The following is an 11505-nucleotide window of genomic DNA, read 5'->3' on the forward strand; positions in this document are numbered from 1 at the left end:
TCGGGGATACTAGGTGTTGGATTCGTTAGAGATGATAGGTGTGGGGTAAGTTTGTAGCCAGTAATAGTTGAGAGATTAGGGTTAGGAAGTTTTCTTCGACTGTAGGATTGTAGAAGATGATGCAAGGAGAGGTTTAAGGTGGACTTAGTTGTTGACAAATGTATCTTGTGGTGCTTCACTTTTGTGAGTTTTGGGTGGTAAATTTTTTCTCTGAGTGCTTATTTTATGAAAGACGTGTGCCGTTTTTCGCGAGGAATCTGCCTATATATTAACTGTAATAATTCCGAGGTGATTGCATGCGAAACTTGTCTAAAATGTTATTCCGCAGTCTCGCCATATGTTTGTCGTTTGTGATATATATAGTACATTTCCGTCGGAATGATTGGCAGGTTCGAGGTGCAATTATGTACGGATTGTGAATTACGTGCTTGTGGACACAGCTTATAGATATTTGAGACATATAAACGAGTGCCCGTTGTATGCGGATGATGACGAGCAGATATTTGGCGCCGCCATCTTGTTGAGTCGGATTCCGTGAAATTCCATTCCATTTCTATGAAGGTAGAGCTTAAGCCACTTGAGGTTCCAAGGCTTCCGATTGGCTATTCCTTTGGGACCATGACGTCGGGCCGCCGGACGATGGGTGCTATCGTTGGTTCGTACTCTTGTACTGAAATTTACATTTCAGTATTAATTACAGTTTATTGAGCTAGCGGATTGTATTTTATGGACTTATTATAAATATTACTTGCGGAATACTTATGGTGGCGAGACTTTGTGCTTAATTCGCCATGGCGGACAAATGAGTGGACAGATGACTCTCGAACTTTGATCGAAGGCCTCGATAGAGTCTTGGGACTTAATGCTCAAGAATGAAGTGGAAACTTTAACCCTCTTTAGCAGGTAAACGGAGGCTCGTGCAGTTCGGGGACTTTGTGCGATGAACTCGGGAGAATTTTCTCTGTTGTTCTGAGAATTTTAGGGGTGCTTTTGAGCTTTATAAACGCCTCTGTGTTGCGTCTGCCTTCTTTTGTTTTTTATGGGAAGGCGTAAATAAACCTTTTGAGACATTGAAGTACGTATGGGGCTTTTGTGGACATTTGGATGGTCTCTCTTTTGACTTTATTAAGCCAGAGGATCTGATCCTTGATGCACTTGGGTCATTACAATCTTATTGTCTTTGGTGTGATAATGTTATATGAACACTTCGACGCTTTACGCGCTATGTGGGACGCTTACGCGCCCTGTTGCCTCTCTTGGGGCTCATTGTATTCTTGGTGGAAACTATTTTTAGCAGCAAAGGCCGAGTTATTACGGTGGCGACCCGTTTTGTCGCCTGAGGTGGGGTCCTCAGATTAACCCCATTATAATTTATGAATGGAGGAGTTTAAGGAAAAGTCTGCGGCGGACTCGGTAACGTCGCGCCGGCGTGTGAGCGGAGTTGTAGTCCCAGGCCCCGCCACGTCGTCAACGGACTATAAGCAGCAGCGTGCGTTTACCTCAAGCGGTGTGTTGCCGGCGGGCTCACCGCAGAGGACTACTACCGCCGAGGAGGAGCCGGACGAATTATCCAGGGAAGTCCTGCACGACCCTCTCTCTTTACTGAATGCAGGGGATCCTCTACTGGGGGTTCCCTCTGATTCATGGAACGTGTCTGGTGCTGAGGAGGCTGAAGAGATTGCACCTGCTTGTGCGGAAAACTTGCCTGCGCTTTTCGCGGGAGAGATGCCGTCGCCTGCACTCGTCTCTTCGGATGCGCGATCGAATTTACCGGCAACTGTTACGAGTGAAGATCGAAGGGGCTATTAGTGCTGTGGCGGTGGTTAATGTGTTGTCCGCGGTCGTGATGAGGATGTTCCCTTGAGTGCCAAATACTCAAAGCGTCCTGCCTCGGCTTCGCCCAGGGACCTATTTTTTTTTTTTTTGTTAAAGCAGAGGAAATGCATTACTCACACCCCCGGAAAAGACGGGGACTTTCGAGGGTAGTGTGGAACTCTCCGCCTCCGGAACTAACCCGGAGGGGGCCTACCCACTAAAACCTCTGCCGGTGTCCTATCCTCGACGGCATGACCGGACGCCCCGGGAAACCGCTCTCGCATTCCATCCGGGGCGTCCTGCCGTCCAACCCCGCTATGGATCGGGGGGGGACATCACCACCCCCGATCCAGGACGGGCCCTGGTTCACCCGTTCAGGGCACGTCCTCTCCCAACTCGGGAAGGGAAATTTACATCCTCTCTTCCCCCCACCTCCCTGTGGCAACCTGGCCCTTCCCCTTTGGAGGGAATCATCCGCCCGCCTCTATGGAGGGGAGGGGGCGGACTACTCCCCGGGACAGCGCCACTAAAGGCCGCCAGAAAAGGCGACCCGTGGCGGCGCCACCCCCACCGGATGCCCTCCCGACCAGAAAGGAGTAAGACGGCAAGCCGTGATACTCCCCGTCAGTCGAGAGGGCGCGTCCAGGGACCTGGATACAGAGAGGCCTATAGATGATGACGACGATGGTCTTCTCCGTCACCTCCGATGCAGGAGTGGCATAACGAAGACATTAGATTCGAACTCGGAGAAGGCCCGGGATGGGAGTGGTTGTGCGGCTGCTGCGAGCACTTCCGGCGCTGCTGTCGCGTCTGAGAGACCCATCCGGCGCTGTAGCGTGATGTTGTTCTCCGCCGCTGTCCCTGTTATGTCTACCAGCGAGGATGAAGTGAAGAAGGGAAAGAAGAGAGCTTCTGCCCCTAAGAAAAGGAGGAAGAAATTCGGACGCGAGGAAGAGGAAGAATCTGACGATGACTCAATCGATTCTATTGGCACAACAGCGATGGCGTCTATAACCGCCACAGACCTTGGCATTGCCTGCTACGGATTTCTTGAAGAGCTAGAGCAGCTTTGTTCTAAGTCGAATAATCTCAGCGGTAGAGTTAGTGGACGGATGAGGAGTCGACTGGCTAAGGTTAGGGGGACTATCTCTACACTTGTCAGTAAGGATGAGGCTTCTGGTGATCCCTCATACCTTCGTATGAGGACGATGGACCTCACTGTGCAGCTGAGGGATCTCCGCAGTGACAATGAGCGGATCAAATCCGAATTAGAGGAAGCTAGGAAAAGGATTAAAGAACTTGAGAAAGGATAGGGAACGAAACAGGAATGAGAAAGAGGCTGGTGGGGCGCCCTCTCTGCTCAGGCGGGACTCGACGGGGTCTGCGAGGGTTGCGGACTTGCCGCATACGGACAATGCGCGGAGTATCGAGCGTAGGATCCTTTGTGAGAGCGGTTTCAAGCCTCCTCGGATGGATACTGGTCCGGTTTTGAGGCCTCCGTTGGGTGGGGCCCCGGCAGTTGTCTCTGAGTCTCCTGCTCGTGACTCCTCCTGCTGAGGATCCTTGTGGACAAAGCGGTGCGCGAGGCTGAGCTAACCCGGCAAATTGCGGTCCTGATTAAAACTAGGAAGGAGCTACGCAATGGTGTTGGGGTGGCTGATGATCCGGGTGGGGCTACGCCAGGTTCTTCGACGGATGGTTTTCCCCTGTGTGGAGTCCCTCGGAGGCTAGCAGTTGCTAAAGACGTACAATTTACTCCTCCTCGGATTGAATGTGCATCTGAAATGCTCGCTAAAGACAGTGCAGTCCAATCCGAAATGGATTGGGCGACTGATGGAGGTGAGGTTTGCCGGGTTTCTGACAAGACTGCTAAAAGAGCCAAAAGAAAGGCTGCTCGTGAGAAGGTGCGAGCTGAGGAGGTCTCCCAGCGGACGCCGCGACTTGCTCGGGTTCGGGGGAGCGTGGATACTTCCTCTCAGCCGGAGGTTGGATCGCGAGTCGTTGGCGACAGAGGGGGCCTCTCGGCTGATGGAGCGACTATAGAGTCCGGCTCGGCCCGTCCTCGACTTCGCACTAGAAGGATTCCTAGAACGGCTGCGATCAGCATCAGATGTTTGAGTGACGGTCTTTCATATGCGGAAGCGCTCAGGAGAGCTAGAGAGCAAATCCAACTAGACGGAATCGGCATCGAGAGCACCCGGATTCGTTGGGCCGCCAATGGGTCTGTTCTGGTGGAGGTAGCTAGCACCAACCGCTCCGAGAAGGCTGATGTGCTAGCTGCAAAATTGAGGGAGGTCTTACATGACGAAGCAGTTATCACTAGACCTGTTGCTAGGGGTGAATTAAGGATGTGGGGCCTTGATGACTCCGTTTACCCCGATGAAGTGGCATCTGTGGTGGCTGAAAAGAGGGAGTGCTTACCCACACAGATTAAGGTTGGTTTCATTAGAAAGATGGCTAATGGGCTGGGCTCTGTTTGGATCCAGTGTCCGCTCTCTGCGGCGATGAAAGTGGCCTCATTGGGCAGGATCCGCATTGGTTGGACGATAGCGCGAACAGAGCTTCTACAAGCAAGACCGGTGCAATGTTTCCGGTGCTGGAGCTTCGGACATGTGAGACACGCCTGTAAAGCCGAGGTGGATAGATCCCATGCCTGCTTTCGTTGTGGGGGTGAGGGCCATCTTGTCCGTGATTGTGTGGCGGAACCTCGTTGTATAGTTTGCGAGGCGGAGGGTCACGTATCCAAACATCGGATGGGTACTACGGGTTATGGAGCTGCAGCTGCCAGCAGGGGAAGGACGGGATCTACGGCTGGGCCGAGTCGGAAGGTTTACCCTAACTTGACATCATGGGTCTTAGGTTTGTTCAGGTGAATCTGAATAGAAGTTGGTCAGCCTATGATTTGAGGGAAAGTCCCAGTTTATGACGGAAAGCACTATTGCGATCGGCCTTATATCGGAACCCCCGAAGAAACGTTCAGATGCGGCCGACTGGCTGACCAGTGGCAATGATCTGGCTGCCATCGCCTGGAAACCTGCTCTGTTATCGCACGGATGTTTGTTGGTCCACAGAGCGCGCGATTTTGTTGCAGCCAAAATTGGGAGACTAGTTATAGTTTCTTGCTATATTTCTCCTAATTCCATCAGGGTCTGACACTTAGAGTTCTTGGATAAGCTTGGACGTTTGATTGGTAACCACAGTGATGGCGGGATCAGCATACTCATTGGAGGTGACTTCAATGCCCGGTCAACATCCTGGGATCCTAAAGCTGCTAACCGTTGGGGTGCCCTGGTAGAGGAATAGGCGGCGGAACGCGATTTACGCCTCGCAAATCTTGGAGAGACGCCAACTTACATTGGCCCTCACGGGTTTTCCGTAATTGACCTCACTTGGGTATCCTCTAACCTCGTTGAACGTGTTTCCAACTGGATGGTTGTCGTTGAAACTGAGACTCTATCGGACCACTTTTATATCCGATATGACATCGATTTTGCGACTGTGCGTAGGGGTTTCTCGTCCAGTGCTGGGACTGACCCCTGTAAACGTCCTAGATGGAATTGGACCAAGATGGATGTACCTGCGCTGGTATGGCTCTGGAGTGACATGGCACAGCGGGCCCCAGTGAAGATGATTCTGCAGCTGCGGAAAGATATACCAGATGGATGGATCGAGCTATGCGCGATGCGTGCGATTTAGCGGCACCTAAAGTCGGAAAGCTCTTACCTAAATGCAATGCTCATTGGTGGACTCCTGAGATTGCGGAACTCCGTCGGGCGTGTATATCTGCGCGTAGACTGGTGACTCGGAATAATGCCCGCCGTCCATCGTCACCTGATAATGGAGCTAAGATGGAGGAGCGGTTGCGGTTGCGGCTGGAATATCGTGCGGCTCGGGACAGATTGCGTGGGGCCGTTTGTAAGGCCAAAATCGACTCGTGGCGGGACCTAGTGAGATCGGTTGATGCTGACCCTTGGGGGATGCCGTACAGACTGGTCCTGGGTCGTTTGCGAAGATCCGATCCTGCAATGACAGAGACTTTGGAAGATGGGATACTTCGGAATCTTTTGGATTCCCTTTTTCCGGTGAATAGAGGAAGTTGATAGTACCTCGTATTGACTGTGTATGGAGGGGCGAGTTTTCGGTGACTCTGGCGGAGACTTATGCAGCCATACACCGTAAGAAGTGCTTCAATAAGACACCTGGCCTCGATGGAATTCGATCGGTCGCGTGCCCCGCGCGAGATCCTGGAGAGACTTAGTGAGTGTTTCACGCTTTGCCTTCGGAAAGGGATATTCCCAGCTGTCTGGAAGTGTGCCGGGTTGGTCTTGATTCCCAAACCAGGTAATCCGGATGCATTACTTCCTAAAGTGTGGCCCATTTGTTTATTAAGCGAAACGGGGAAGATATTCGAAAGAATTATCGTTAATTATATGAAAGCGTGGATGGAGGGACATGCGAGCGCTGCTTTATCCGACAACCAATTCGGTTTTCGGAAAGGTCATTCTATGTGTGGCGCCCTTTTGCGGCTCCGGAGAATTGTCTCAGAGACCCTTGCGGAGGGCGGCGTGGCTATTGCGGTTAGCTTGGATGTCTGCAATGCTTTTAACAGCGTTCCGTTTGCGTGAATCAAAGAGGCACTGCGAGCCAAGGGTTTCCCTGATTATTTGCGTAGGATAATCAGCGATTATTTGGTCGACCGTTCGGTGGAATATCCGATTGCCGGTAGTGGCGTTGCGCGGCGATCCGTCTTAACGGGGGTTCCCCAGGGCTTGGTTTTGGGGTTCCTGCTTTGGAATCTTGCGTATGACTCTGTTCTTGAAACGCGTCTAGAACAGGGGTGTCATATTATTGGTTATGCGGACGACACGCTTATCGTTGCGACTGCGAGAACGGTCGAATCAGCTCGTGTTCGTGCAAGTTTGCAGGCTGCGGCGGTTGTTGACAGGATTCAGCAGCTTGGGTTGCTCATTGCTGCGGCGAAGACCGAGGCAATTCTTTTTCATGGAGGAAGAAAGCCGCAGGTTTTACCTGTGATTTGCATCGAGGATAAAGTTATTCAAGTGGAATGCACGTTGAAATATCTGGGCATTGTGTTGGATAGCCGGCTCAAATTTTACGACCACTTTCGGTATGCTGCCACCAAAGCTATGAAGGTTGCTAGAGCTCTGGGTCGTCTTATGCCTAACTTGAGAGGCCCTGCAGAAATCAAAAGACGTCTATATGCATCTGTAGTGTCGTCGGTATTTTTATATGGCGCTCCGGTTTGGAGCAATGCTTTGATTCCGACGACCGCATCGGCTAGGCGGGCGCAGGCGCCTATTCTACGAGTCCAGCGCTTTGTAGCGTTGCGTGTGATCGCGGGTTATAGAACTGTGTTCTTGGAGGCTGCGTCTCTTCTAGCGCGCATTCCGCCGCTCTATCTTACGGCGATGTATTACCAGCGGATGTATGAGCATATCAGCGTACTAAAGGGGTCTGAGGAATGGACGCTTGAATCCAAAAGTGAGATTTATAGTGAGGAGAAACTCTTCTTGGAAGGACAGTGGCGAGGTCATTTGGATCAACCAAATTTAGCGGGTGTGTGTGTCCGTACTGCAATTTTGCCGAACTTTGTAAAGTGGATCGGTCACACTAGGAAACGCGGGATCTGCTTTCATCTTACGCAGATCCTTACAGGGTATGAGTGTTTTCGGGACTATTTGTACCGTATAAATAAGGACCGAACGAATCAGTGCACCCATTGTGGTGATGGAACGGACTTTGCTCAGCACACTCTCGAGACTGTGCGTCTTGGTCGACCGAGAGAGCGGAATTTCGGCGAGTGGTAGGAGCGGATTTGTCTCCACCTGCTCTAATCAGGGCCATGTTAGAATCGGAGGAAGGGTGGACGGCTGCGATTCGTTTTGCGGAGAGCGTAATGAGGCAGAAGGAGGTTGCGGAGAGATTACGGCAGGTTAATGCTGTCCAATGACCTGTACCTCCCTTTAGAGATGGCACTCTGCTCTTTGTTTGGTTCAAATGTTGTCAGATGTATGTTTTTCCCTGCGTTTTGCGTGCGCGCGTGTGTATGTCTGTGTGCGCATGCATGTTTATGTACGTGGCCGGGTCTGCTCTTGTTGGGCATAACTAGCCTTGTACAGTAATACGCAGAAGGACGTAGTTGGCTGGGAATCCCTGTCCTGAAGCGTTTAGGATTGGGGAGAGCGGGGAGAGGTGGTGTCTTTGCTCGCTGCAAATTAGTTTAGGTTAGAGGCGCGTATTGCGTCGGACCGGGGGACGTCCCGAAAGGTATGTGTTAGCGGTTCTCAGGACGTCCCTAGGGTACGGTCTAGGTAGGTCACACGAGGAGGTCGGTGCAAGTTCGACATAACCTCTAGTCTTTCCCAGAAGACTGAGTTATGCATCAGGAATTTCCTCCCCGTTACCAAAAAAAAAAAAAAAGAGGATGTAAGTCGGAAAAAATGAGTCATCGAGAAGCGTGACGGCGACAACGGATATTTTATGTTTGAGATTTGGCGGCTTCCTTTGATTTTGTAGATAAAGTTGGAATGTGTCTTAAGGATTAGGAGAATTTTGGTTACGTATTTCCCGTAAGGAAATATCCCGTAGGGTTATATCTGGGATTATCGTAGAAAATGTTTATTGTGGAAGACAAAAAACCGTTTATGATCTTGAGCTGTTTGTTGAATGCATTCCAGAGGAAGAAAAGATAAGATGTATGATTCATGTTCGTACAGGGCATAACATTTCAATTGTTGCAATTATTTCAAATTGTTTGATTTTTTTAGGCTTTTGCGGTGTACATGCATATTAGATTTGGTTTCCAGGTTTGAGTCGCATGGTTTCATCTTTGTTTGATTCCGACGTTTCGCGAACATTTCAGTCCGCTTTATCAGGGAGGAACGATCTGATGCCGAGTTGTTCCTAACAGATCTTCCTTTATATAATAGTTGGCATAAGAGAGAGACAAGGAGGAGACAGTAAGGTGAGGGGGGGGAGGTATTAGCAGTGGAGATGGTGGTGGGAAATTTGTTGTCTGTCATGTTTTGGAAACCAGAAAGACGGATTGCCAGGTTGGATTGATTTTTTGTCTATTATCCCTGCTGAGATTGTTGGAGTGTTTTTGAATTTTAAAGGATTCCCTATATTTCCTAGAGAAGTAGTTGTTTGTTTTGGCCTGTACTGTTATTTCGTTGAACAGGATATTGTGTTCCATTTTCTAGATTGTGTTCCGTTAGTGCTGACTGTGTTATATTTTTTAGTTTGACTGCGTTTTGATGTTCCTTTATACGTGTGCTCACCATCCTCCCGGTTTCTCCTATATAGACTTTACCACAGGAACAGGAGACTCTATATACTCCAGGAGTGTTTAGTGGAGGTCTACTGTTTTTTGGGTTGTTCAGATATTGTCCTATTTTTGTTAGTGGTTTGTAGACGGTTTTGATATTGTGTTTTTTTTCTGCCAATTTTGTCTGTAATTCCCTATATGTATGGAAGAAAGGTGGTGATGGAGTTTCTTTCTTTTGTCTGTCCCTGGAGTTGTTCAGTCCGTGTGTTTTGATATCTTCTGGTTTGATGTTTCCTGATTGTTTTGTTTATCTGTGTTGCCGTGTAGCCATTATTTTGAAGAGTGTTCCTGAGATCCTTGAGTTCGCTTTAGATGCTGTTTTTGTCGCAAATGACTAATACTCTATATATTAGCGAATCGAGGAGCGATTGTTTTTGAGCTGGGTGATGGTGTGATTCAGCATGGAGATAGCGGTTGATGTGTGTAGGTTTCCTGTAAACGTGGTGAGGGAACTATCTGTTCTTTTTGTGACTAGGACATCCAGGAAAGGGAGTCTGTTGTTTTGTTCGACTTCTATTGTGAAAATAATGTTGGAATGTTGTATGTTGAGCACATGTAGGAATTCCTGGAATTTTTCTTTTCCGTGTTGCCAGATGACGAAAATGTAATCTATATATCTGAGCCATATTCGAAGTTTCAACTGGCACTTTTGGATGACTTGAGATTCGAAATATGCTATGAAGATGTTAGCTATGACTGGAGAGATTGGGGATCCCATGGCTGCACCTGAAATTTGTTTATAGAATTGGTTATTATAGCTGAAATATGTATTGGTCAGTGTTCAGTACGAGACGTGTGTGTCCGTACGAAACGGCTATGACGGGCGGCCGGGCCCCAGGAGCCGCCCGACTCGCAGTCGCCGGTTCGCATCGTCACCGCGACGCGGCGACGGTATCAGCCGGAGCCGTCACTCGCGGTTAAATTCTGGTTAGGCGCCTATATAAGGCGCCGCGCGAGACTACTCGGTGTATTTTGATGCAATTGCACATCAGGTCGCGCCTTTAGAGTGTCTACGACACGGTGACTTGCCTCGCTCGAGGTACTTTTGTAACCACATAGAACGCTCCACAGCTTTCTTAAGTGCGCGTGCATGTTGAGTCATTGCCTTTAGAGTGTCGTAGACACATTGGCTTTCTTCGCACGAAGTGTTTTGGTAACTCCACGGATCTCCACCTTCTCGATACGATCGGTGATTGAGAGAAGGGTTCGCGCGACTATTCCGGAATACCTCGAAGCCTCTACCGCGGTGGACGCATTTTTTAGTGATATCTCCCGTATTGCAGATATCGTGGATCAGTTCGATAGAACGCGTTACTGTCGGGCTCACGACTCCGCGAGAATCTCCGTTCTCATCAAGAACTCAGTTGCTGCCAGGGACGCAGCTATCATGCGAGTCACGTTTGCTATTGCTCCGCTGCCAGGGACGCAGTTATCACGCGAGCCACGCTCGCTATTGCTCCGCTGCCAGGGACGCAGCTATCACGCGAGCCGCGCTCGCCATTGCTCCGCTACCAGGAACGCAGCTACCACGCGAGCCATGCTCACCGTTATGGCACTGCCAGAGCCGCAGCCGTCACGCGAACACCACGCTCGCCTTTAAGTCGACTCAAGACTTATACGTTGTCGCCTACGTGACTCAGCACGCGAGTTACACTCGTTTCTAAGTCCCTGCGAGATATTCTCTGCGTATTAGTCGCACACGCGGTCTTATCCATGCGAGCCACGCTCGCTTATAAATCGACGCGAAACGTATACGTCGTCGCATACGCGACTCAGCACGCGAATTACACTCGCTTCTAAGTCCATACGGGACTTAGCCTTCGTCGCATATGCGACTAATCACGCGAGCTACGCTCACTGACACCTCAAGCCAGAATTCAGTCTCTGTCGCAACAGTGGCATTCACGGCTAAACCTTACCCGAATTTGACATCACCGCTCACGAGAGGAGACGAGTCACCGTCTCCATACTCTGAGTGTATACAATCCTCCAAAAGGGGGATTACTTCCCAGCGCGGAGGCGCCGGGCAACTCCACGCGTGTCCTAAACAGGACACGCCGTGTTCTTGCAAGCAAGAACACGTTTGCGATCTCCTCGCAACATCTTACGAGGCTCCTGGACAGGAGAGCACAATCATTTATTCGCGCAACCAACGGTAGCAGTCGACGGCTGTCCGACGGCAATACGAATCGGCCACTCAACACCCAGGGTTGTTTGAAACAGTCAGGAAGTGTTCGATTAGAGGGATAAGATCTAAAAGGACTTGTTTTGAAACCTTGATTATTTTTATGGTGTCTGGAATTGGGACCTGCGTGAATAAGGATGATACGTCGAAACTTATC

General features: G+C 50.0%; 2 protein-coding genes across 2 annotated transcripts; one reads left to right on the forward strand and one right to left on the reverse strand.

Annotated features, from left to right (window-relative positions):
* Positions 1-3599: 3599 nt before the first annotated feature.
* LOC116846185 lies at positions 3600-4688 on the forward strand. Its single transcript, XM_032819719.1, has one exon. It carries the CDS (start codon positions 3600-3602, stop codon positions 4686-4688), a length of 1089 nt encoding a protein of 362 aa, XP_032675610.1.
* Positions 4689-5686: 998 nt separating this feature from the next.
* LOC116846186 lies at positions 5687-6193 on the reverse strand. The gene is made up of 2 exons (XM_032819720.1): positions 5922-6193; positions 5687-5835 (listed from the first exon to the last, which is right to left on the reverse strand). Exons 1-2 carry the CDS (start codon positions 6191-6193, stop codon positions 5760-5762), a joined length of 348 nt encoding a protein of 115 aa, XP_032675611.1. The 3' UTR covers positions 5687-5759.
* Positions 6194-11505: the final 5312 nt, after the last annotated feature.

Source organism: Odontomachus brunneus, unplaced genomic scaffold, assembly GCF_010583005.1.
Source record: "Odontomachus brunneus isolate Ranch 3 - 2012 unplaced genomic scaffold, Obru_v1 Obru_scaffold_061, whole genome shotgun sequence".
NCBI classification, from domain to species: Eukaryota; Metazoa; Arthropoda; class Insecta; order Hymenoptera; family Formicidae; genus Odontomachus; species Odontomachus brunneus.

Coding starts and splice junctions, on each gene's coding strand:
- LOC116846186 (XM_032819720.1), bottom strand. CDS start 6,193: ATGGGCCACACTTTAGGAAGTAATGCATCCGGATTACCTGGTTTGGGA. Junction 5,836..5,921: donor CCATACACAGTCAATACGAG/GTACTATCAACT, acceptor CTGTCATTGCAG/GATCGGATCTTCGCAAACGA.
- LOC116846185 (XM_032819719.1), top strand. CDS start 3,600: ATGCTCGCTAAAGACAGTGCAGTCCAATCCGAAATGGATTGGGCGACT.